General features: G+C 41.1%; 1 protein-coding gene across 1 annotated transcript in view; it reads right to left on the bottom strand.

The window, feature by feature from the left end:
- The window catches only part of CCDC39 (coiled-coil domain 39 molecular ruler complex subunit), a 59,990-nt gene that overhangs the window by 16,071 nt on the left and 16,178 nt on the right, over nucleotides 1–27,741 (bottom strand). Inside the window, exons 9-15 of the mRNA XM_073628908.1 lie at nucleotides 27,350–27,544; nucleotides 25,883–26,047; nucleotides 23,343–23,480; nucleotides 20,767–20,975; nucleotides 14,750–14,849; nucleotides 5,894–6,053; nucleotides 2,325–2,431 (exon numbers count right to left, since the gene is read on the bottom strand). Of these exons, the coding sequence (XP_073485009.1) occupies nucleotides 2,325–2,431; nucleotides 5,894–6,053; nucleotides 14,750–14,849; nucleotides 20,767–20,975; nucleotides 23,343–23,480; nucleotides 25,883–26,047; nucleotides 27,350–27,544 (1,074 nt within the window). The remainder of the gene's footprint in view (nucleotides 1–2,324; nucleotides 2,432–5,893; nucleotides 6,054–14,749; nucleotides 14,850–20,766; nucleotides 20,976–23,342; nucleotides 23,481–25,882; nucleotides 26,048–27,349; nucleotides 27,545–27,741) is intronic.

The raw sequence follows: 27,741 nt of genomic DNA on the forward strand, positions 1-27,741 counted from the left end.
CAAGGCCACTGGCCATTCAGGACACAGGACTCAGTGTCAAATGTGTTGGAGATGAGAGCAGCATTTTAGGCGCTCCTGTCCTTCAGCTCCCTCTTGAGGGAGAAGCATGTACTTCTGAGGATGGACAACAAAGTTGCGGTTGCCTATATCAACAGGCAGGGGGGCACCAGAAGCAGGTCCATGATGCAGGAGGTCGGTCCTGTTCTAGAGTGGGCACAACTGAACCTGTCAAGTTTAAGGGCAGTTTATGTACCGGGAGTCCAGAACGTGTTGGCCGACTCGCTGAGCAGGAATTTCACTTCCAACCACGAGTGGTCTCTGAACCCACAGGCCTACGCCCTCATATCCCGGACTTGGTGTTCACCAGAGATAGACCTGGCTGCAACCCCGGAGAATGCGAAATGCCGGAGATTCCTGTCAAGGATACCATTCCCTTCGGCGGAGGGGACGGATTGTCTCCTACACCCCTGGAATTTTCATCTAGGGTACATCTTCCCTCCAACTCCTCTCATAGCGAGGTTTCTCCTGAGACTCAAGGAGTCATCGGCGCTGGTGGTGGCAGTGATTCCCTTCTGGCCGAGGAGGCCATGGTTTACCACCCTGATGCAGCTGAATACGGCAGATCCTCTGCCTCTTCCGTTGTCATCGGACCTGCTCTTCCAGGGTCATCTTCTTCACCCGAACCCGGAGAAGCTACATTTGATGGCCTGGAGACTGAAAGGGCTAGGTACCTAGAGCAAGCCTGTTCCCAGAGGGTGGTGGATACCCTACTCCAGGCCAGGAGGCCTACCACGAATAATACGTACAAGCGAGTCTGGCAGAAGTTTATCGCCTTCGCTCAACAGCAAGGTTGGGACTCATCCTCACCGTCTGTGTCATAGGTCCTGGAGTTCCTTCAACTAGGCCTAGAGAAAGGCCTTAGGTCAAGTACCCTAAAGGTTCAGGTCTCGGCCCTGTCCACCTTGACAGGAGTCAGATGGGCACAAGATCCCCTTGTGGTTCAGTTTCAACGGGCCTGTCTAAAACTGAGACTTCCTAGGAAACCTTCCTCCCAGTCTGGGACCTCTCAGTCGTACTGGAAGCCCTATCTAAGGAGCCCTTCTTTCCTAATGAGAACATATCCTTATGGGATCCGACGCTGAAAGTCTCATTCCTGATAGCCATAACATCGGCTAAGAGGGTGTCAGAGATGCAAGCTTTAATGGTCAGTGATCCATATCTGGTTGTCTTTCCAGACAGATTAGTCTTAAGACCTTCGGACCGGTTCATCCCCAAGGTATCCTCATCCTTTCACTTCAACCAGGAGATTAACCTTCCAGCACTCAGTACGGAACAGGGCGATCCTCACCCACTGGATGTCAAGGGTAATGTCCTGGAGTATCTTTCAGCTACTACATCCATCAGGAAAACGGAAAGTCTCCTAATCATTCCGCATGGATTCAGGAGAGGTCAAGCGGCATCCTCACGCACCATTGCGTCATGGCTGGTGAAGACCATCAAAAAGGCCTATTCATTAAGTAGTCATCAAGTACCTGAGGGCTTAAGGGCACACTCCACCAGGGCAGTGGCAACCTCCTGGGCGGCATATTGTAGAGTCTCAGCGGAGACAATTTGCAGAGCGGCCACCTGGTCTTCCAGGAACACCTTTATGTCCCATTACAAGGTGGATTCCGCCTGCTTATCCACAGTGGATTTCGGAAGATCCGTTATCCAGGCCAATTCTTCTATTCTTTGTTAATAAACTTAGTTTGAATTCCCACCCAGTCTTTGCGAGTTACTCCCCAAAGTGTATGCTGCCATGATGCGACAGGAAAATGGAAAATTGTATACTCACCTTTCCGTAATTTTCCTTTCCTGTCGTATCTTCATGGCAGCATACAATCTCCCACCCTTCTATGGTGATATATACGGAGAATACTGGGGCGGGGGCCATCTCTACAATTTATAGCTATGTGGTCCTATCAGGTTGTGGGGGCGGAGTCACAACCCAAAGTCTATGCTGCCATGAAGATACGACAGGAAAGGAAAATTATGGAAAGGTGAGTATACAATTTTCCGTTTTTCACCTGGTGATCTGGCCAGTAACGCACATCCTGTATTAGGGAGCCTCCACTCTGGATGAAGGAGCAACAGAGACACAGCCTTTCTAAATGAAACCCATAATGTGTACAAATATATGTAATGAATGTTTTGTATTTTCCTACTTAGTTATATTTCATACAATTTACTTGAATATTCTGTATGCTGGTGTACATTTCTACATTGTTTTCTATAACTTCATTCTATTTTTCTGCCACCCCTGTTGTGCTCTTATAATTCCTTACCTGCATATCTTCCTGCAGCTCCTTGATTTGCCACCGCTTGTACCTATATTTTTCCTCGGCTGCTTTCTTCTGTTCTTCTAGCTGAATTTTTTCTTCATACTCCTCACCTTAGAGTAAGGAAATGCACTGAGTTATGATTCCACAGCAGACATTTTGGCATATCAAAGTATACATTGTGATGTCACATATATTGGTGTCTGCAGAAGAGGTCCACTTATAGTCACAATCCAATGCCATCCTCAGACCATGGCCTGACTTAAAGTGGAAGTAAACCCTCCTATTGTCAGTCAAGGAAGCTGTCATCTTGGCTTCTAATTATTCTTCAACTGCCATAATGCTGCACATGTGATCAGTTATGACAACAGCCATTGGATGGTTTGAAAGTTTGGTTGAGAGCACAACCAATGTGAAAGTTAGCATTTCCGGCATATCGAGAATGTGAAAGTGTTTTTTGAAACTGGGTTTACTTCCGCTTTAAATAGTAAGCCAGAGAACATAAAGCATCTTTCTGATATCCCTAATAAACAAATTATGCCAATAGGTAGTGGTGTTGTCATTCCCATGTTCTGTCAAATGAAAGGCAGCATCCAAGATAACAATGGTAAGTGTTCACCACTGGTGCTTCTCCCCTCTATAATTAAGTAAGGCCCCTTTGCACAGGTGCCTCCATGTAGCGGATTCCGCTTGCTCAGCGGGGGATTGCGGCTGAGCAGGCAGATTACAGGTCCGTGTCTGCTCCGTTGTGCAGAGCGGACACAGCCACAGTCCCGCTCTCCTCTATGGGGAGAGTGGATGGAAGCAGACCGCCTGTCTGTTTCTATCCAAACCGCCGGACAGATGGAAAATAGGACCACCATCCATCTGTTTTTTGCCAGCCGGGTCGGATGGCGGAGGGCGTCAGCGGACATCTGCCGCTCCATAGGGGAGACTGGATGGTCCGATCAGGTCCGCCTGAAAAACTGGACAGGTGAATCTAAGAAGGCAGCACCTGTGTGAAAGGGCCCTAAGGGTCCCCATAGATATTGTGGAACTATGGCACAGCCAGGTCCATTTTGGTCTTGGTATCCACCAAATACCACCAAGTTGCTGCATACCCAGGCAGAGATGGATTAAAAAAGAAGGGAGCCTAAGTAAAATAGCAATAATAGTAAAATAGCAGCTTTGGCCCCCTCCACCCTTCTATAAGGATTGCAATAGACACAGAGAAGCCATCCCATTTGCATGGCCTGCCCTATTAGATACCAGCTATCTACAAGTGTATTCTCCCTTGTGCAGTACCAGGCAGGTGCACAGCTTTAACCAATTGTGTTATCTCCTTAGTTTACTACAGAAGGCGTACAGGTTTTAACCACTTCAATACCAGTCACTTTTACCCTCTTTCTGCCCAGGCCAATTTTCAGCTTTCAAGGCTGTCACACTTTGTTTGACAATTTCACGGTCATGCAACAAACCCAAACTACATTTTTATCATTTTGTTCACACACATAGAGCTTTCTTTTGGTGGTATTTAAATCACCACTGGGTTTTTGTATTTTTTGCTAAATAAATGAAAAAAGACCGAAAGTTGTGAAAAAATTTTTTTTCTTTTTTTGTTATAAACGTTTGCAAATAATTTTTCTTCATGAATTTAGGCCAAACTGTATTCTGCTACATTTCTTTGGTGAAAATATCCCAAACCAGTGTATATTATTTAGTCTGTATGAATGTTATGAAGTCCACAAACTATGGTATATATCTGAAAATTGATCAACCCTGATGTCAAATGTCAGGATAGTACAAATACCCACAAATTACCCCTTCTTGGTAAGTAGACAGTCCAAGGTTTTTAGTAAGAGGCATGGTGAGTTTTTTTTTTTTTTTGAAGCTGTAAATTTTTTTGTCATAAAGTATTGGAAAATAAAGAAATGTAATTTTTTTTTCTTTTTTTTTTTTTTTTAAATACTGTCACCAGTGCAGTACAGTCATCATATAATGGGTGTGGCAGTGATTAGGGACACTGACTAGTGACAGTATGACATTTTAAAAAAAATTTTTTGCAATATTTTTTAGTACACTTTGACCAGAGCAATATAATGTTACCATAGTAACATTGTAATACTCTGGGGAAGTAATCAGTATTTTTCTTTTTTTTTTACACATTATGTTTGCATATAGCAATAAATTTCTTGTTAACCACTTGCCGACCGCTGCACGCCGATGTACGTCCAAACTTTGCCGGCGGATATCGTTGTTATGGCAGCAGCTAGCTGCCATAACCCCGGTATCCCCGTTTTCGTGCGGCGGTTGGCTTTCTGATAAAAGTGGTCTCTGTAGTGGATTTGCCGCAAGATCACTTTTATCGGTGGTGGGAGAGGGCCCCTCCTGCCGCGATCCGGTGCCCTCCGCTGCTTACCGGAGCAGTCGGTAGCGGCGGAGGCGATCGCGTTCTGCTCAGTGCTGTGCCTGGAGACGAGTGAGGCTAAGAGGGCGCCCACTCTTCTCCATGACACTGTTGGGCAGAAGCGACGTCAAAACGTCACTTCCGCCCACGCCTCTTAAAGGCATATTTTTTTCAATGTCATTTTTTTAAATCACTTTTTTTTTTTTTTCATTTTAGTGTAAATATGAGATCTGAGATCTTTTTGACCCCAGATCTCATATTTAAGAAGTCCTGTCATGCTTTTTTCTATTACAAGGGATGTTTACATCCCTTGTAATAGGAATAAAAGTGACAACATTTTTTTTTCTTTTTAAAATAGTGTCAAAATAAATAAAATAATGTAAAATAAATAATAAAAAAAAAAAAAAAAAAACCCCGTCCCGACGAGCTTGCGCGCAGAAGCGAACACATACGCGAGTAGCGCCCGCATATGAAAACGGTGGTCAAACCACACATGTGAAGTGTCGCTGCGACACCTCTCGTAGAGCGAGAGCAATAATTCTAGCCCTAGACCTCCTCTATAACGCAAAACATGCAACCTGTAGAATTTTTTAAACGTCGCCTATGGAGATTTTTGAGGGTAAAAGTTTGACGCCATTCCACGAGCGGGCGCAATTTTGAAGCGTGACATGTTGGGTATCAATTTACTTGGCATAACATTATATTTCACAATATAAAAAAAAATTGGGCTAACTTCACTGTTGTCTTATTTTTTTATTCAAAAAAGTGAATTTTTTCCAAAAAAAGTGCGCTTTTAAGACCGCTGCGCAAATACGGTGCAAAAAAAAGTATTGCAACGACCGCCATTTTATTCTCTAGGGTGTTAGAAAAAAACCATATATAATGTTTGGGGGTTCTAAGTAATTTTCTAGCAAAAAAAACCTGTTTTAAACATGTAAACACCTAAAATCCAAAACAAGGCTGGTCCTTAAGTGGTTAATGGCCAAAGTATATTGACAAGATGGGCACACACAGATTATGCTTCAGTGTTGAACCGTCGGATCAACAAAATTTACCAACAGTTATAAAGTGTGAGGGGCTGCCTAACCAATCTATTAGTTATATCCAAATGGGTAGACCTTCATCCTACACTACTGTTGGTTTTACTGGATTTAACAAATGCAGTCTGTGGCTCTACAAGCTGACTTACTTGATTCAGTAACTTTATTGAAGGATTTCCTGTAGGAGCTGTTACAGCCATTAATGACCTGCAGTGTGTTCTCCAGGGCATGAATTTCCTTTTCAGCCTTGCGGATTTTGGCATCCAGCTCATCACCAGCACGTTGAAGTTCCTCCTTTTCTTGTGCAGCCTAGAAGAACCATTATGGAGACATTACTTAAACATGCTGGATGACAAATTTTATTTACATGATGATAATGTATGGTAATTGAGCTGTACTGCAAATTTGATAGTTCTATATAAAACACGAATACACATTTTTGTAAAAAACTGCAGGAGTAAAATGCAGCAGGAACAAAGGAAGAAAGAGTCTACACCACATGTGTCAAAGATCGCCTGCTGCATGGATGTGGATGTAAACGGATATAAATAGATGATCATCCGTTTGCCCATAGGAGTGCATTGCTGTCCGTTTTTCATCCATCAATGCACGGATGAAAAACGGACAAAACGAGACGCCTATGTGAAAGGACCCTAGAGTATTGCTTTGGAACATCCCATTGTATATGAATACAAGTCCTGTACTGTACGATTAGGATAATAGGAATTTGGTCTTACCTGTAAATTCCTTATCTTGGAGTACAGAAGAGGACACAAGCCCATCCCATCTGTCTTCTATAGTCCCTCCTTATTGTTTGCATAAAAACTGGAGTCTCATGGAGTGTGTGGGGTTATTCAGTGCCTTGAGAAAGTATGCATACCCCCTTGAAAATGTCCACATTTTGTCATGTTACAACCAAAAATGTAAATGTATTTTATTGGGATTTTATGTGATAAACCAACACAAAGTGGCACATTATTGTGAAGTGGAAGGAAAATGATTAATGATTTTCAAATTTTTTTACAAATAAATATGTGAAAAGTGTGGTGTGTATTTGTATTCAGCCCCCCTGAGTCAATACTTTGTAAAACCACCTTTTGCTGCAATTACAGCTGCAAGTCTTTTTGGAGATGTCTCTACCAGCTTTGCACATTTGACAGTGACATTTTTGCCCATTCTTTTTGCAAAATAGCTCAAGCTCTGTCAGAGATAGAGAGCATCTGTGAACAGCAATTTTCAAGTCTTGCCACAGATTCTCAATTGAATTTAGGTCTGGACTTTGACTGGGCCATTCTAACACATGAATATGCTTTGATCGAAACCATTCCATTGTAGCTCTGGCTGTATGTTTAATGTTATTGTCCTGCTGGAAGGTGAACCTCTGTCCCAGTCTCAAGTCTTTTGCAGACTCGAACAGGTTTTCTTCTAAGAATGCTCTGTATTTGGCTCCATCCATCTTCCCATCAATTCTGACTAGCATCACTATCCTTGCCGAGGAAAAGTATCCCCACAACATGATGCTGCCACTACCATGTGTCATGGTGGGGATGGTGTGTTCAGGGTGATGTGCAGTGTTAGTTTTCCTCTACACATAGCGTTTTGCTTTTAAGCTTTTAAGTTTAATTTTGGTCTCATCTGACCAGAGCACCTTCTTCCACATGTTTGCTGTGTCCCCCAGATGGCTTCTTGCAAACTGCAAACAGGACTTCTTATGGCTTTCTTTCCACAATAGTTTTCTTCTATCCACTCTTCCATAAAGGCCAGATTTGTGAAGTGCACAACTAATAGTTGTTTTGTGGACAGATTCTCCCACCTGAGCTGTGGATCTCTGCAGCTCCTCCAGAGTTACCATGGGCCTCTTGGCTGCTTCTCTGATTAATGCCCTCCTTGCTCAGCCTGTTAGTTTAGGTGGATGGCCATGTCTTAGTAGGTTTGCAATTGTGTCATACTCTTTCCATTTTCAAATGATGGATTGAACAGTGCTACATGAGATGTTCAAAGCTTGGGATATTTTTTTTACAACCTAACCCTGCTTTAATTGTCTCCACAACATTATCCCTGACCTGTATGGTGTGTTCCTTGGCCTTCATGATGCTGTTTGTTTATTAAGGTTCTCTAACAAACCTCTGAGGGCTTCACTGAACAGCTGTATTTATACTGAGATTAAATTACACAGAGTTGGACTCTTTACTAATTAGGTGACTTCTGAAGGCAATTGGTTCCACTAGATTTTAGTTAGGGGTATCAGAGTAAAGAGGGTTGAATACACGCCACACTTTTCACATATTTATTTGTAAAAAGTTTTGAAAACCATTGATCGGTTTCCTTCCACTTCACAATTATGTGCCACTTTGTGTTGGTCTATCACGTAAAATCCTAATAAAATACATTTAAGTTTTTTGTTTGTAACATGACAAAATGTGGACAATTTCAAGGCACTGCATGATTGTGAATTACAAGTTGTTGCCAGTGTCCAATCACCTGAAGGTAGCCTGCATATAACCCATAATCTATGATTTAGGCCTCTTTCACATGAACGATCCGTTCAGATCCGCCTGTCAGTTTTTTAGGCGGACCTGACAGGACCCTCCATAGATCTCTATGGAGCGTCGGATGTCAGCGGTGACATGTCCGCTGACATCCGACCCGCTCCGATCCGAAAAAGTGTAACGGAGGAAAAACCTACTTTTCCATCCGTTATCGGATCGGGTGAAGATGGACCCTACGGTCCGTCATCATCCGATCCCCCATAGAGGAGAGCGACACTCTGACAGGTTTGTCCCTGCACAGTGTGCAGCGATGGACCTGTCACCTGCCTGCTCAGCGGGGATCCATGGAGCGATCCCCGCTGAGCAAGCGGATGTTCACGAGGCGGATCATCTCGGATCCGTCCCGTGTGAAAGGACCCTAAAAGTTCTTTGTAATGTACTCCAAGTTTACGAATTTACAGGTAAGTGAAAATTCCTATTCTTACTAATAAACATTATTTAATTCATGGCACTCTGAAAAGCCTGCTAGTCTTTGTAATAACAGCCAGCACTAACTAGTCTGCTTTCCAAAATCCCACTGGCCTTCCACTCCTTGCTCTGAATCCCATGCTGCAATTTAAAATATAAAACGTCATTGGTGGCCACTACCTGCTTGTTTTTTTGTGCCATCCCACTGATGATATCTGTACCAATCTATAATGTTGGAGATTTGTAGATACACAAGAAGTCTGCATTCTGGGGCATTTCTCCCTGTGCGCACATGGTCCTAAATACATACCTCCCAACTTTTTGAGATGGGAACGAGGGACACTTATTAGCAAAAGTTTGTTGGTATAGGGCACGCCCCTGGCTGCGCCCCCTTAAAGGAAAATTATAGAAAGAAAAATGATTAGTTATGCCCACAAATACTTTTTGTTTAACATTATTATTTCCTTATTTGCTTTTAAAATTTCCAAAATGCAACAATTTAGAAACTGGAGGAAAGATATAGCACTGGGAAATACTTTTGATAGATAAGTAGTGCATTTTATATACAACTATATTGATCAGACCAAAATGAGGGACAAATGAGGAGGAAAGAGGGACAGAGGGACTTTGTTCCAAATCAGGGACAGTCCCTCAAAATCAGGGACAGTTGGGAGCTATGCCTAAACATTAGTACCATTCAGTACTGTCCAGCCATTGCATTTTTTAGTCTTTTATAAAGTTTATCAGGCTTCAGGCAGTAGGACTGGATGGTACACCTGTGCCTTGCACCTGCACGAAAAAGCCAGAATTTAAGGCTCAGGGGTTAAACACGCAGTGTGCATGAGGAACACTGTTGTCTGAGTCACTGTCCTAGAACAGCTATAGAGATAAGGAATTCTGATACCTTTCTGAAACCCGTTTAAAGCATGCTTGTTCAGGTCTGTAACTCAAAATACCTAGGCCACTCAGTGGGGCAACTAGCACTTTCAAGAAGAGGAGGCCAACAATGGCAGCCCCATACTTCTCTTATGACAAAATCAATATAAAGAAAACTTTTCCTGAAAGAAACAGAGGCTGCCATTGCTGACTTTTTATTCTGCAAATGTAGATGTCTGGCTTCCATGTTGATTCCCTTTGTTGTCAATGCTATAAATTACTCATCTAAATCATACATTCAAAAAAAGAGTTGTGATTTTTTTTTTTTGTACTTTCTTGATCTGTAAGAAAGAGTTATAAAGCACATTGTTGTGTCACACTGCAAAGCAAGAAGCAGAACCCACACTGAGCACAAATGGCTTCTTCCAACTATACATAAAAACAATAAAAAAAACGGACACACATAGATAACATTATTTACATCAATTTGATCTTTTAAACACATACAGTATATTTAAAAAACACTAAATGTAGATCCACACATGTCCGGTGCAAACTTCCCCTCCATTTTCACTGCGAATTTCCCAAGTAGCTGTTCAGCTGCGATTTTAGATGCGGTTCAGATGCAAATTTTCGGAGAAGCCAGCCACTGCATTCTTAACAACGGATGACTCATCAGCTGTCAGCGGGATTCCCTGCTGACAGCTGAATGTAAAAAAAAAACATTACCGGCAATAAAAAATTGTGAAAAAAGTGGCGTATGGGGTCCCCCCCCCAAGCCATACCAGACCTTTTTGGGTCTGGTACGGGTTTTAAGGGGAGCCCCATGCCAAAATATTAAAAAAAAGGCCCCCCCAAAATCCACACCAGACCCTTATTCGAGCATGCAGCCTGGCAGGCCAGGCAAGGGGGGTCGAGCAAGCGCCCCCCCCCCCCTCCCGAACCATACCAGGCCACATGCCCTCAACATGGGGGGGTGCTTTGTTAATTGGAAAAAAGGCCCTTTTCACCACAACCCTGGCCTGTGGTTTGTAGGGGGTCTGTGGGTAGGGCACTTATGGGAATCTGAAAGCCCCTTTAACAATGGGGGCTCCAGATCCCAGCCCCCCATGTGAATGAGTATATACTACCCCTACTCATTCACCAAAAAAGTGTCAAAAAGAAATAAAAACACAATGGGGGATTTTAATTATCCAGATATAGACTGGGCAGAAGGAACCGTGCATTCGTGTAAGGCTTACTATTTCCTAAATGTCTTGCAGGACAATTTCATTGGTCAGTTGGTGAACACACCAACAAGAGAAAACGCTATACTAGACCTACTGATTACTAACAATACAAACCTAATCGCAGATGTAGAAATACGGGGCAACTTAGGAAACAGCAAAAACAGATCACTTCGTTTCAGTATAAATCACAGAAATAGGAAGCACAAGGGTAATACAAAGACACTGAATTCCAAAAGAGCCAACTTCCCTAAACTACGCTTTCTGCTAGACGATACAAAATGGGATAAAATCCTAGGAACAAAGAACACGGAGGAAAAATGGGAGTGCTTTAAGAGCATATTAAATAAAGGTATTGGTCAGTGCATTCCAATGGGAAAAAAATTTAAAAGAGCTAAAAAAAATCCTGGGTGGCTCAACTCCAAAGTAAAAATGCATATAAAAGTAAAAGATAAGGCCTTCAAAAAAGACAAGGCTTCCAAGATTTTATTAATGAAAATGGTATCATTAGCAGTAATTAACATGGATTCATGAATAATCGTTCATGCTAGACCTTATTACCTTATCTATTAACCTTTTATGAAGAAGTGAGCTGCCATCTAGATAAAGGAAGGCCTATAGATGTGGTGTATCTGGATTTTGCAAAGGCATTCGATACAGTTCCCCACAAACGTTTTCTGTACAAACTAAGGTATATAGGCATGGGCCACAGGGCGAGTACCTGGATTGAAAACTGGCTACAGGGGCGAGTCTAAAGGGTGGTGATAAATGGGGAGTACTCGGAATGGTCTGTTGTGGAAAGTGGGGTCCCCCAATTACCTGTTCTGGGACCAATCCTGTTTAATTTATTCATGATCGATCTGGAGGATGGGATAAACAGCTCAATCTCAGTATCTACGGATGATACAAAGCTAATCAGGGCAATAAATTCTACGCAGCATGTAGAAAACTTGCAAGAAGACCTAAACAAATGAATAGGGTGAGCAACTACATGACAAATGAGGTTTAATGTTGAAAAATGTAAGGTAATGCATTTGGGTGCCAAAAATATGACGCAAGTTACTTGCTAGGGGGAGAACATCTGGGGGAATCTAGGAAGGAAAAGGACCTGGGGGTCCTAGTAGATGACAGGCTCAGCAATGGCAAGCAAAGCCAACTGAATATTAGCATGCATCAAAAGGGGGATTCACTCCACAGATAAAATGATAATTCTCCCACTCTACAAGACTCTGGTCCAGCCACATTTTTAGTACGCCGTCCAATTCTGGGCACCAGTCCTCAGGAGGGATGTGCTGGAGCTGGAGAAGAGCAACAAAGCTAATAAAGGGACTGGAGGACACGGGGAAAGGCTACAGGCATTGAACTTATTCTCTCTGCAGAGGAGGCGCTTGAGAGGGGATATGATATCGATGTATAAATACCATATAGAAGACCCTAGCATAGGGAAAAAATGTTTCAATGAAAGGGTATTTAAAAAGACACACAGCCATTCACTAAAATTAGAAGAGAAGCGGTTTAACCTTAAACTGAGTAGAGGGTTCTTTACTGTCAGAGCAGTAAAGATGTGGAATTCTCTTCCACAAGCAGTGGTATCAGCTGGGAGCATCAATAATTAAAAAAAACTATTAGATGGGCACCTTAACGATCACCACATACAGGGGTATACAATGTACTATTGAAATAGACGCACACTTGAACACACACATATCATAGGTTGAACTGGATGGATTTGTGTCTTTTTTCAACATCAACAACTATGTAACAAATACAGTTTTTGCCAATTCCTTTATTAAAAATAAAAAAATGATGTTCCCCTGGTGTAGATCCATCATCAACGATGCTCGCCGCCACTGCTGATCCAAAAAAAGAAAAAAAAGCTCTGCTTTCGCCGAAGGTTCCTGCTGTCTGCCTGCTCCACTGTGTGACAGTTCTTAAATAGCTAAGGGGCAGGGCCATCTGGCGGTCACCTGGTGGCACCGCCCCCCCGGGACATCACCAACCCAGCATGCCCGGTTGGTGATGTTACAGGGGGGCGGTGCCACCAGGTGATGTCACCGGGCCCCGCCCCTTAGCTATTTAAGAACTGTCACATGGAGGAGCAGGCAGATGATGGGTGCCTTCGGCATGAGCGGTGTTTTTTTTTTTTTTTTTTTCAGGTCAGCGGTGGCGGCCGGCGTCATAATTAACAATGGGTCTACAACGGTGGACATTGTTTTTTTATTTTTAATAAAGGAATTGTCAAAAACTGTCTGTTTTTTTTTTTTTTTGGTGAATGAGTAGGGATACAATGTACCCCATACTCTTTCACATGGAGGGGGGGGCAGGATTTGGGGACTCACTTGTTAAAGGGGTTTCCAGATAAAGATAAGTCCCCTGCCCACAGACCCCCCTCAACCACCAGCCAGGGTTGTGGGGAAGAGGCCCCCCCCATGTTGAGGGCATGTGGCCTGGTATGGTTCAGGTTACCTGGCCCGCCAGGCTGGATGCTCTGATAAGGGTCTGGTATGGATTTGGGGGGGAGCCCACGCCATTTTTTATTTATTTTTGGCGTGGAGTTCCCCTTAAAATCCGTACCAGATATAAAAGGGCCTGGCATGGATTGGTTGGGGGGAGACCCCCACGCTGTTTTTTTTCGGATTGAACTTGTGTTCAAAACTGATCCAAGGTACAATTCCGATGCATTCCCATAGAAGGCGATGAGCCTGTAATTCGCATCTGAACCACACGGCAGTGCTCAAAAAATGCACAGGACTCCTTTTAAATTTGCAGCGAATTCAAACTGCCGCTGCACCGCACATATGTCAACCTGCTCAATAGAAAGCTGGCTTGATTCAAAACACATCCAGTTCGCATATATGTGAACGAAGCCTAAAAAAGCTATATATTTCTCAAAGGAGAGGCACCTTTACTGCACCTTTACTGCAGTTTTTGGATACCAAGATCGCAAAGTGTAACCCGGCAAACTAGCAGGAGTGAAGCCCCTTTACAACTCTTGTACTTGTCATGTTTTGGGATGTTATCAAATGTAAACCGCAGTCATCGTTCGGAGCTTATGACCATAGGTGAGCACATGAGAACAATATAAATACAATTAAACGTTTCTGTGTAAAGATTTAAAGAAACCTTCAATTTTAAAGAAAGTGTTGCTACTTGATGAATACATTTTTACTTTAGTTTCAACATGGTCTTTGAAATGTTGACTTTCATAACGTTGTGTGTAAAAAATGTGTGAGGAGACAATGTTCTACTGCAGCAGGGCATGTCTGACCAATGAATATCAAAGAGAATGCTGCTAGATCACAATGTTCATTCTATAATATAGTTTTTTTTTAGGTTTTATCTCTTACTCGTAGCTTGCAGCCAGGAGTGAGTCTTGTTCATCGCAGAAAATACCTCTGCAGGGTCCAACAACAAAAATCATGGCTAACGACAGACTAATAATGTGTTCCTTTATTAGTCCAACACAAGCGGAAATAACCAGCTGAGTGTTCTGCCATGCTTCTCTTCATCATGCTTTGTATATGGTAAGAGAACATGTTCTGTCTAGAATGACACGCATTATATTATTATGCTGGGCCGGAAATGAGTAATTAACAGGAATTTGATGTCCTCGCATGAGCCTCATCTCTGAACTATTCCATAGAATTTAAGCTGGTCATTCACTGTTTATTTTTTTTTTTTTTTCATTCAGCCAATGGTTAGCACCAGATTCCTCCATCCACATACACTAGATGGATGGAGGAATCTCTCCCACTGGGACATTGCATTTGGCTGAAGCTGCTAAAAAAAAAAATCCAGCATGTCTAAGGATTGAGTTTCCTCAAGCAGGGGCTGGCAAAAGTTTACTGAAATTCAGACGGTCCCTGCTGAACCAAATTTCAATCAGTGTATTCTTATTATTTTCAACTTGAAATAATGTTTGCAAATGTAGTCTTCTAAATCTTACCTTAATTATGCCTCCCTCTGGGGGCATCATTGTAAAAGTAATGATTTCAAATCTTTTTCTCATCTTATCAACTTTTGTAATTCTGTCATGGAGCTCAGAGCTAGACAAATCAAAGTAAGCCGTTAGAAAAATCTCTCCAGTTTTCAGGTTTTAAAGTATAATTAAAGGCACTTTTTTTTTAATTTTGGATAGAGTACAGAGGGATTATAACATCTGTCAGGTTTTTATTGCTGTCTGTGCTGCTGTTAGGCTGGATTCACACCTATGCATTTTTTGAGCATTTTGCAGATTTGCACTACAGGTCGTGTTCCATAGGAAACCATGTTAAATGCACTCTAGTGCAAATCTGCAAAATGCAAAAAGCACTAAAACTGCAAAGGTGTGAGTCCAGCCTTAGGGAGATTCACTCTCTCTATTTGTCCTGTTTACCATTGTTATTGAAAGCAAAAGAAAATCACAAATTTTGGGTTGTCCCCAGAAAAGCAATAGAGGGGAAATCTTCCAATAGGGACACTAGTTCTGGTGACCTGGGGGTTCCCAAGGAATTCCCTTAATTTGCTGGGGTTTCCTCTCACTCTTACTATGGGACAGGAAGTAATGGTACATCTCCCCAATGGGACAAAAAGGGCAAAAATAAACCATACAGGGGTTATAACTAGGGTTGCACCGATACTACCGGTAGTATCGGTATCGGTTCTGATACAGAGTATTTGCACAAGTATCAGTACTTGTGCAAATGCACTGATACCTGAAACCGATACTTTCAAGCTCGGTTCTTTGAGCTGTCAGTGGGTCTCCCCTCTTGATAGCTGAAGTGTTAAAGAAGTCCAGTAATTGGAGCTGTCAAAAAAAAAAAAAAAAAAGCAGCCGGCAATGTTTATTAACTACATTGCTCAGCCACTGAAACACTAAAATAAAAAGAAACATTGGGGGTTATTTACGAAAGGCAAATCCACCTTGCACTACAAGTGCAAACTACAAAGTGCAAAGCGCACTTGAAATTGCACTGAAAGTGCACTTGGAAGTGCAGTCACTGTAAATCTGAGGGGAAGATCCAAAATGAGGGGAAGCTCTGCTGATTTTATTATCCAGTCATGTGCAAGCTAAAATGCTGTTTTTTATTTTCCTTGCATGTCCCCCTAGGATCTACAGCGACTGCACTTCCAAGTGCACTTTGCACTTGTAGTTTGCACTTGTAGTGCAAAGTGGATTTGCCTTTAGTAAATAACCCCCATTGTTTCTTTTTGTATCTTTCTGTTTCTTCATCTGCAGATCAAAGGGATGAACAAATGTTCTTCTGTTTAACCCCTTATTAACCCTTAATTTACTCTAATCAGTCTTAATTACCTCCCTATTCTCCTCCATTTAATTACTATATTCCTGCTTTTTTTTTGTTGTTTACATCTATTTTATAAATGATAAACAATTAAAACTTTTTTTTTGTTTGCTTTGTTAGTAAATATTTTTACACATATATATTAACATATATTTACACATTTCACATTGAAAAAGTGAAAAATTAAAAAAAAAAATCAATTTATTTCATTTGTAAATAACTTTTCAATGCTTTGCACCATTGGTGACAACTGAAGTGAAAACAAAACAGTTGCGATAGGTATCGGTAATTGGTATCGGCGAGTACTAAAAAAAAGTATCGGTACATGTAAAAAAAAAATGGTATCTGTGCATCCCTAGTTATAACCATCCCTTACTCTGTCCAGAAAGAAAAATAAATAAATAAATAAATAATTAAAAAAAAAAAGAAAAAGGAGCTTTGCCTATAGTTCTACTTTTAAGGCCTTTCAGAAAGGCAGTGTCCCTTCTAATCAGCAGGTTATCCATAAACAGATCCCTTGCTGAATTGAAGCAGAATGGAATGCAGCAGATGTAATCGTATGTGCAACTGTTTACATCCTTTTACCTCCAATCACTCATATTTAGATCCTCAAACATTTTCCATTTTTTTTAAGCTAACAGATGTAAACAGCTGCCAGATAGTCCTGCCCATAGACTACTGAGCTTCCATGCAGATTAGCCTGTAAAACTGGCAGGCAGATCTGATTGGAACACTTGTCTGAAAGGACATTTACTCTTCTGAAAGTAGCCTAAAATCTCCAATTAGCAATCACCAATAGACTAGTACAGAGAACGAAAATCTTTTCTGATCCCAAATACAGAAATTGGCTATTTTATTAGTTTCCACCAAACAATCATGTAATTTGCTAGCGGTAATATGCTGGAGATAATAGTAACATAATTGCTTAAAGGAAGACATTTCATTGATTTTAAATTATTTAAGAGAAACTGACACATTATTTGTAAATTGAAGTGTAAGAGCACCAAACAATCTAAAGACAGAATGTTTAAAGTTTTAACTTTTTTTTTTCTGCTCACAAATCAGACAAAAATGCCAGCATGTTTAGGGTCCCAACATTCATTCTTCTTCAGTAATTATACTGTAAGCCTTACAAATTGCTCAGAAGTGCTTGGTGATCACAACTAGTTTTTAAATATCTTTGTGAATAGCTGATAAGCAATCAAGAGAGCAATCCTGCAGATGGCATACTCTGCGCTTGTAAGGAGCTAAACGCAGGGGCATCAAACTGGCAGCCCTCCAGCTGTTGCGGGACTACTAGTCCCATCACACCTTTGCCTGTGGGTGTCATGCTTGTAACTGTCAGCCTTGCAATTCCTCATGGGACTTGTAGTTCCGCAGATGAAGGGCCACCAGTTTGACACCTGCAAGCTAAAGAATATAGTTGACCTTAAAGTGCACCTGTACCCAGACTATGGACAATAAAGTATTTACATATTCTTAACAAGCAGTAAAAGAGTTCTAAAACAAGCCGTCCCTGGCACCTCTAGCTGCCTTTATTGTGAAGTTATTCATGTGCAAAGATCCTCCAAAATTACAACAGCCCTATAGCCATTTCAGTTAGTTTCTAATCACAATGCTTACAGAGATGAATGAGAACTTGATTTAAAGTGTTTTACTGCTGTAATTACTTTAGTATGCATAATCTGGGCACAGGTTCACTTTAAAAGCCACTTACACCAAAAATGATGTTTTGAACAGTTGCTAGCAAGAATAATCAAATCCTGTTTTTTATCACTCAAGGACATCAGTGTTGAGATATTCCTGCTCAGAATCTCTGGTCTGTTCAACTGTCACAGTCATTCAACCGAAAAATGATGGTGTCACGCCTCTCTAATAGTTTTTACATAATCTAAAATATGCAAATGATTGGAAGTCCATTTGTGACAAAGAGTTGATCTTATAGCCAAGGGAAGGCCTTAAAAACAAACCATGGTGGGGGGAAATCTTAAAATTATCTTCTCCAGGAGTGGAGCACAACCCAGTACTTTATATCCAAAATTAAATATACATTTTTGATATTTGGCCTGCTAAGTTTCAGAAACATTCTGATAGCAAACATGACGTTTACTCCATATTTTATGGGTTTTTATTAGCATGATTTTTTTTTTTTCATTTTTTTTTTCATTTTTCCCTATTTTTTGCCTTTTTTTCATTATATTTTTATTCGAGATGGTTAACCTGGAGATATACTGTATAGAATAATTTGATGCAATTGAGAAGTTAGTATTGGTGTAATACAGTACAGATGGGGTGCATGGTAGTGAAGTCACCTGTCTATTCAATTAGCAACTGATATTTTATGAAGAGCACAATAAGAACATTTCTCTTAGGCCGCGTACACACGGGCAGACTTTTCGACCGGACTAGTCCGACAGACTTTCGACTGACTTTTGACGGACTTCCGACTTTTTAACGAACGGACTTGCCTACACACAATCCCACCAAAGTCTGATGGATTCGTACCTGATGACGTACACCGGACTGAAATAAGGAAGTTGATAGCCAGTAGCCAATAGCTGCCCTAGCGTCGTTTTTTGTCCGTCGGACTAGCATACAGATGAGCGGATTTCTGGGTCCAGCGGAGTTACGACGTAAAGTTTTGAAGCATGTTCCAAATCTAAAGTCCATCAGATTTGCGACTGGAAAAGTCCGCTGAAGGTCCGGTGAAGCCCACACATGATCGAATTGTCCGCTGGATTTGGTCCGTCAGCATCCGTCGGACAAGTCCAGTCGAAAAGTCCGACCGTGTGTACGCTGCATTAGAGCAGTAGTCTCAAAACTGCGGCCCTTTGCTCATTTTTTCTGGCCCTTTGGGCACTATTTTACCACTGATACCAACAATGTGGCATAATTCCTCCCACTGACTAATGAAGGGGCACAATTTGGCCCAATGACTCCAATGATGGGGCACAATTCCTCCCAATGACACCAACAATGGAGCCCAATGACACCAACTATGGGGCACAATTCCTCCCACTGATACCAATGATGGGGCACTATTCACCCACTGACGTCAGGACAGTTTCTACTCCCAACAGCCACAGTCTGGCTCCCCTGAAATCCAAAGGACAGTAAACTGGCCCTTTGTTTAAAAGGTTTGGAAACCCCTGTCTTACAAGATCAACAATAGAAGCAATGGGGTTCATTTACTAAAGGAAAGTGGCTATTAATTTAGGAAGTGAATATTCACGTTGAAAAGTATATGTTCACTTTACAAAATGTGCTTTCCCCGACTTGTTCATTCCCCAACTTAGTTGGGGTAGGTGAAACACTTTGGGGGTGGGTCAGCCATGCCTCTTGACCATTGACCTCTGGGGACCTGCCTGCTGACCTTTGGAGGAGGTCCCTATTCCAATCCCTGAGTCCTAACCTTGTTCTTCAAGGGGAAACCCTAACTCTAACCCCTAACCCTCACCCTCACATGCGAAAAGTGCTTCAATGTCAGAGCAGATGTCGCATCAGTGTGAACTGGGCTTTAACTGAACAAGCTGAAGTTAGAAGCTGATTGGCTACCATGCACAGCTGCACCAGATCTTGCACTCTATAGTTTTAGTAAGGGCGTACACGTACATTTCCATCCATTTTAGTTGCGTTTTAACGCTCATTGACGTCCATTGACATGCATTTTGACGTCCGTTGAGATACATTTTGCAATTTAAAGCAACGCAACGTTATGGTGTGATTAGAACACATTGGAGATTATTGTTTTCAGATGTCCTTCCATTGATCTGCGTTTTACAGCTGTGCTAAAATGCACTGGTGTGAATTGGCTCCAAATCAACCCCAATGTGTATAGTAAATTTACCCGACTGTCATCACTATATTGTTGTTCTTAGTAATAAAGCATAGAGCAGATTACTGTGAACAGATCATGCTGCCAAACAACTTTTATCTGATTTTATGCTGGTTGGATTTTATATGGATAGGATTTCATGTTAACTTTTTCCAAGTTTTAGATTTTTTTTAATGTATTTTTTACTAAATTTAAGATTTGTGACCGATCTTAATTTTTCAGCTTTTTTCTTCTATCTCTTCTATTACAACTTTTTACTTTATTAACAGTGAGTTATAAAGGGAACCATTATGAATTAATAATTCTGGTGTATCCGGGGCGGACTGATAACTCATGGGGCCCCCGGGCAATAGGAGATAATGGGGCCCCCAGGCAATCAGAGATTATGGGGCCACACAGTATACACACACAGTATACAATCACACAGTATACACATACACGTACACACAGTATACACAGACAGATGTAAAAAAAACACAGATTTATACATACTGTCCCTGATTTTACTGAGGCTGGCAACCCTGATGGGGCCCCCTAGTGGCCCAGGGCCCTCGGGCAGTGCCCGAGTTGCTCAATGGTCAGTCCGCCTCTGGGTGTATCTTAATACATATTAATCAAGCGGCAATATTATTAGTAAAGATAAGTGTTAAGTGTCTGTTCACACTGATACCCACTTACAGGTCAGTCTAATCAGAAGGAATATTGCAGATCATCCTAAATGGGATCAAAAAGAAGTACAACTGCCCATTATTAAAGTGAGATCTCTGCTTATCTATGACCAGTCTAAGGTAAACATTTTTTTGCACTGTATTTTTGCTATACTTGTACGTCTGACTGTATAAATACCGTATACTTTGCCGCTCCTGGTCTTCAAGTCTGATCTGGGATTTTAGCATTTCTTTGTGCACAGCAATTTCTTGTGTCCGCTCCTTCATCGCAGATTGTAACTGGAACCTTCGCTTCTCCAGTGAGAAAACATCATCTGCTTTACTGTACAACATGTCCTTTAACTGCTTGATTTGCAGTTTCAGAATATTGTCTTCAACCATTAAATCCTAAAAGAACAGCAATTTGTTATCAGAATGTATCTTACAACCACCTGAGAAAGGCTTTTTGATAATGATTATGTTATATATTCCAATAAGAGCACATTCACCATATTACACCTGAGTGTCTAATGAAAGATTACAGGTGCCCACACGAATATATGTATGCAATTATAAACTATAAATAGAAGCAAGGATTTTTACCATTAATATACTAAAAAAAAAATTTTAATTAACCACTTGCCACCCAGGCGACTCTGACATTTCTCACATACATGTTAAAATCTGTATTTTTTTGTTAGGATATTACTAAGAAACCCTAAATACATATATATTTTCTGAAAGCAGGGGTCCTGGAGAATAAAATGGTGGTTGTTGCAATTTATGATGTTGCTCGATATTTGTGCAGTCATTTTTAAAACATGCAAGTTTTCAGGAAAAAATACACTTTAGTGCACACAAACACAATCACAATCTAATACCCATTTTTTTTGGTAAAATATAAAAGACGATGTTAAGATGAGTAACAAGATAATGTGTTGCTTTAAAATTTGTGCATGCCCAAGGAATAGCGACAAACTACAGTACATTAAATTATCCATAGGTGACGCTTGAAAAGCCTTTACAGGTTATCAGTTTGGAGTTACATAGGAGGTCTGGTGGTAGAGTTATTGCTCTCACTCTAAAGTTTGCAACAATACTTCACATGTGTGGTAGATCACCGGTTACATATGAGCGCAGGGCCTAAGCGTGCATTCGCATTAGAGTGTGAGCACAGGGGATGGGGTGATTTTAAATTTATAAAAAAAAAATTCTAACTTTTCTTTTTTTACACTGTCCCTTTAATGTCTTTTCTTGGATTAAAGTGATTGTAAAGGTTTTTATTTTTTTAAATAACAAACATGTTATACTTACCTGCTCTGTGCAAGAGCAGCCCCGATCCTACTCTTCTGGGGTGCCCCGGCGGTGCTCCTGGCTCCTCCCCTTCATCAGGTGCCCTCACGGAGAGCCCCATTCCATTGGGGCACTTGTGCGGGCGCGCTCACGAGTCCTGCTACTGCGTCCATTGACACAGACAGCAGGACTCAGCCCTGTGTCACTGGATTTGATTGACAGCAGCAGGAGCCAATCAATCTATTCAATGAGGATGGAGACAGCGACTGGTGTTGCTGGGCTCCTGCTCATCGCTGGAATGGATGGGCTCAGGAAAAAAAAAAGGGGGGGGGGCTCTGGGGGCAGCTGCAGCATAGAAGGTTTTTCACCTTAATGCACATGCATTAAGGTGAAAAACCTGGAGACTTTACAATCCCTTTAACTTTACTGCTGTTACAAGGGATGAACAACATCCCTTGTGATAGCATGGGCAGTGACAGGTACTCTTTACTGAGAGATCTGGGTTCTAATAAGCTCCACACTCAAAAGCATCTGCAGTTGCAGCCATGATCTTGGTATAACCACTTTTACCTGAGGATGTATGGGGATGCCCTAAGAGTGTGAAGTGGTTAAGTGATTAAACCACTTTTACATGTATTTTTTAAAAGGACAAAAAAAAGACGATAATTTGTTCCCCCCCATTTATCTCCAACCATACATAAGTTTCAGATGTGACTGAGCGGCACATTATATGTGGATGTAGTAACAATATTAAATAAAGAAACGAAAAAAAAAAAAGAGTCCTCAAGCGCTAAGCCGAGGATCATGTCATCAGGATTAGATCAAATAATAGATACTTGGCTAGACCCAGTGCAGCTGACCAAAAGACATCTGGAAATGTAACATGCAGAGAAATGGAGGGTGGTCAGCACTCAATATGTTAATTGTGAGGGTAGATACCAAGTCAATGGGACCAGAAAATGGTGAAAAGAAGATAAGGTCTATTTTCTTCAATACACGTTCAAAGCTTGTGATAGAGTTGTAATAAAAATTGTGAATAAAAAGAGCCTGCAATACCACTGGAGGTCACCGGGGCAATGAGGAGTTAACGACAACCAGGAATGCTGGCGGTGGAGCACAGGGGGGTGCCAACGTCCATGCTATACCAGATGGTATCTGGAGGAGGATGAGGTCCACTAGCCGGAGGTGGAAATGCGGGCTGGCATAACCACTAATAGCCCAGGGGAAGCCTGTTGGTGTTGCTGGTCATGTGAGGGACAGATCCGCTAACCGAACAACCAGAACTCGGAGCCGGAAGCCAGAGGAACCGAGTCTTAGATAGAATGAGCTCGTGTGGATGACGGGTGATGTCTGCTGGAAGTGCGAAGGAGGACACCCAGGAACCAGCATGGAACATAGGCTTGTCTGTTGCCGTAACTATGCGTTTCGCGTGCATGCGGTTTGTCATAGCCCATAGGCTTCTTAACAATAGATGTTAATTACCTGTTTTGATGTTCGGAACTTCTTCAGTGATTTATCAGACATTGTGTTGAACAGCTTAAGTTCCTCCATTTTACTAATAAGATCTCCCTTCTCTTGGCCAGTTTTTTCCAGCTCCCTTTTAATGTACCGTACATCACCCTATGAAGAACAGATAATATAGTCAGTGTGCAGATTTGTCTAATCTATATATAATATGCAAATTGAACTGTAATTGCCTATATTCCTGAATGGAGTGATTCCCATAAATCAAACAGATCTGTACAAATATTCATTAGAATCAAACATTAGCAAATCGACAATTCTCTTGACTCGATTACTATTTTGCTACTTGGAGCGCGGACCAAGAAGACACCTGTGTATCAGGATGACTTTTCTAAGCTGCCCCATTGACTGTTCTTCCTGATATGGCTGGCTGGCTTTAAGGCCACTCAAATATAATGAATTAAAAAGGGACCTAAACCCTTGTATCCTTTCCAGACAAGGAAGCTGCCATCTTAGTCTATGTTTGATCTGCAGCTCCCATTCTGATGCAAATATGATCAGCTATGACACCAGCCTTAGACAGATTGGTTGAGAGCTGACATAAGCACACCAGTAAAGCTGGATACACACTATACAATTCTCTTTTTGTTTCCTTTAGATTTACCAAAACCATATAGTATGAGGTCAAACCTAACACTTTCAATTTGTATGCAATCAGGCAGGCCCTTGCACTACGCAGTTGAAGGCAAATCTAAAGGAAATCGAACAACAAAAGTTGTATAGTGTGTATCCAGCTTAACTGTAACAGTTCTCATTTACAGCATGCCTTGATTTTAAAGTGATTGTAAAGGCAAAAATTCTTTATTTTAACCAACTTCAGCCCCAGAGGGTTTTACCCCCTTAATGACAAGGCCATTTTTTGCAATATAGCGCTGCGTTATGTTAACTGACAATTGCGCAGTCCTGCGACGCTGCACCCATAAAAAATTGATGTTCTCTTTTTCCCCACAAATAGAGCTCTCTTTTGTTGGTATTTGATCACTTCTGCGGTTTTTATTTTTTGCGCTATAAACAAAAAAAGAGCAACAACTTTGAAAAAAATTGATGTAAGAATGTAAACATTTTTTTACATTCTGCTATAAAACATAACCATTAAAAAACATTTAAAAACCTAATTTCTTCATCAATTTAGACCAATATGTATTCTGGTACATATTTTTGGTTAAAAAAAATACCAATACGTGTACATTGATTGATTTGCGCAAAAGTTATAGATACAATGGGATATTTTTATGGAATTTTTTTTTTTTTACTAGTAATGGCGGCGATCAGTGATTTTTAGCAGCACTGCGACATTGCGGTGGACAAATCGGACACCTAACTGACAGTTTAACACTTTTTTGGGGACCAGTGACACCAATACAGTGATCAGTGCTAAAAAAATGCACTGTTACTGTATTAATGACACTGGCAGGGAAGAGGTTAACACCAGGGGCGATCAAAGGGTTAAGTGTGTCCATAGGGGGTGCTTGCTAACTGTGTGGGGGATGGCTGAAGACAGAGATCAGTGTTTTTGCGGGTAGCCGGCGGACATCGGGTCAACCAAACCTGCTGATTGGCTGATCGCACCTCCGGTGGCATGCACGCGCCCCCCCCCCGGTGGCCACTGCACGAAACACTGTACAGGTACATTGTTTCACCACAGTAAATGTGCGAAAGGAGGTCCGGAACCAGTTAAAGGTAACAAAGATGTCATACTTACCTGCTCTGTGCAATGGTTTTGCAAAATCCTCCTTCTCTAAGATCCCCTGCTGGTGCTCCTGGCTCCCCCCCTCCTGCTGTGTGCCCCATAGAAAGCCGCTTGCTATGGGGACACTCATGCATGCTCACTCCTGAACCACCTGTGTGTGTTCATTGACACATAGAGCTGGCTGTGATTGGCAGCAGCAGGAATCAATGTGTCCTGCCTCTCTGTCCAATGAGGAGAGAGAAAGCCAAGAGAGCTGCTGCTCCCGTGCACATCGCTGGATTGAGATCGGGCTTAGTATGGGGGGGGGGGGGGGCTGCACGCAGAAGGTTTTTTTACCTTAATGCATAGAATGCATTAAGGTAAATAAATAAATACATTTAAAAAAACATCTGCCTTTACAACTACTTTAACTGTTAAATAGATGGGTTTGGGTCAGCTTTAAGTAACTGTCATTTCATGTCTTACAGGGACCCTAAAAGCAGTTTTTGCAGCATATATCTACTACAGAAGAAACGGCCATAAAGTTCAGGTGTGAAACATTCACAGAATAATAATATAATAAATAATAAACAAATAATAAATAATGAATTGATAGTGGAAATAAAGTGCAAATAATATATAATGAATTAATAAAGTGCAAATAATAAATAACTGTCCACATAAAAAAAGGGGGTGACAGTACTGCAATAGAAAAATGTCTAAAAGACTGGAATCTTGTAATGGGATACTACACTGAACATTCACATATAAAGTTTCACCTGTATGCTATTTTAGAAAAATACGAGTACTTTCTCTAATATTTGTATACCTGAAGCTTTTTGTGTTGGGTGTTCAAAATATTAAGAGAGGCTTTACGTTCATCTAATGATTTTGTAAGTGCAGATACTTTTGTCTCCAAGGCCTGTTTCTCATCTGTGTTGACTTCACCTTTTAAACGTGATAGCCTGCGATTTAGCTGCTGAATTTGGAACTCCTGTACAAAATAATAAACACATGTGCTTAAAAAATCCCACATAGACACACACAGTACTAGGAAGAGTTAGGTGCAATATGTGTGACAATTCAGATTACTGGTTACACGCTGGGCTACTCTTTTCCATCTTTACATGCAGAAACATGTCAATACACACCTAAAAACTATTTAAAGTACAACCGAAGGCTCCTGTATGAGAATGTAAAAAAGTATGAAACTGAATTGCTATGTGATGGACAAGGCCCATAAAGTAAACAAAAATGTTGGGTTTTTGTACTCATTATAAAATACTTTCCTCAAAGTCCATTTAGATACACAAGTTAGCAAAAAGCAACCTAGGGTTTTATTGTCATATGCCTCGTACACACGATCGGACTTTCTGACAACAAAACCATGGAATTTTGTTTGAAGGTTGTTAGCTCCAACTTGTCTTGCATACAGACGGTCACACAAATGTTGGCCAACAATTACGAACGTAGTGATGTACAAGACGTATGATGAGTCGAGAAAAAGGAAGTTTAATAGCCAGTGCGGCTCCTTCTGCCTGATTCTGAGCATGCGTGAACTTTTGTGCGTTGGACTTGTGTACACACGATCGGAAATTCTGACAAAGTTTTCTTGGAGGAAGATTTGAGAACCTGCTAGCCAACATTTGTTGGCGGAAAGTCCGCCAACAAATGTTTGATGGAGCATACACATGGTCGGACTTTCAGCCAACAAGCTCACATCCAACATTTGTTGTCGGAAAATCAGTTCATGTGTACGGGGCAATATATAGCAGAAATAGACACTAGGCATATAGAAAACTGGAGGGCCGTCCCCTTGAGGCTATAACAGCAGTCCAAAGACTAGAGAAAATGGGGCATTATAGGGTGCAAAAGCATTACAAAAATTCTACTAGTTATCTCTAAACATATACAGACATACTCAAGTCAACATCAACCGATATTTTACACCTTTAATACCGCTCAAAGGGCACCTGCTACCTATACATATCTTTAAAATGTGATTTTCAGGAAATTCTAAGAATGATCATTTAAAAGTATATATTTTTAAATAACACGTTATAATCATGCATGCATTATAATGCAATTATAAACTTAAATACTTTATGGTAAATGTTACATACCCACATTGTCTTTTCACGTGCTTGTTTATTATTAGGCTTTTTTCCAAGCTGCCTTTCTATATTTGAAAATATTTCAATTATGAAAAATGTCCTGCATGTGGTTAGCTTTCTCTAATCACACAGCAGTGGCATTTAAGGGATTTAATGGTTGAAAGCCAGCGTGGTTTTTGTACCTGATTGTAAATGATCCCCTGTTGCTTTAAAGCATGTAGGTCAAGTTTTTGCAGTTGACTATTAAGGTTTCTCAGCGAGACCTGACTTCCACTAATTTCTGATATCATGTGCTTTTCTTTTGTCTTGTATTCGTGCAGCTCCTGCGATTTCTTGAAATGCTGCTCTCTTATTTGTTTTAGCTGAGCTTCAAGATTCTGTGGGTACAAATGGCAAGATTAAAGTGGTCGTTTTGCACAGTATCTGAACAAAAGACATTTCCATTTCTTTGCAGTCTGCTTTAATGGAAATGGTATAATTCTATCACTGATTGTATTTAATATTTATTGCTCAATTTATTTATTTATTCTGGTACACATGCATGGTATGAACTAATGGTAACAGAATACATTTA

This window comes from Aquarana catesbeiana, linkage group LG04, assembly GCF_042186555.1.
Source record: "Aquarana catesbeiana isolate 2022-GZ linkage group LG04, ASM4218655v1, whole genome shotgun sequence".
In the NCBI taxonomy this organism is placed as follows: Eukaryota; Metazoa; Chordata; class Amphibia; order Anura; family Ranidae; genus Aquarana; species Aquarana catesbeiana.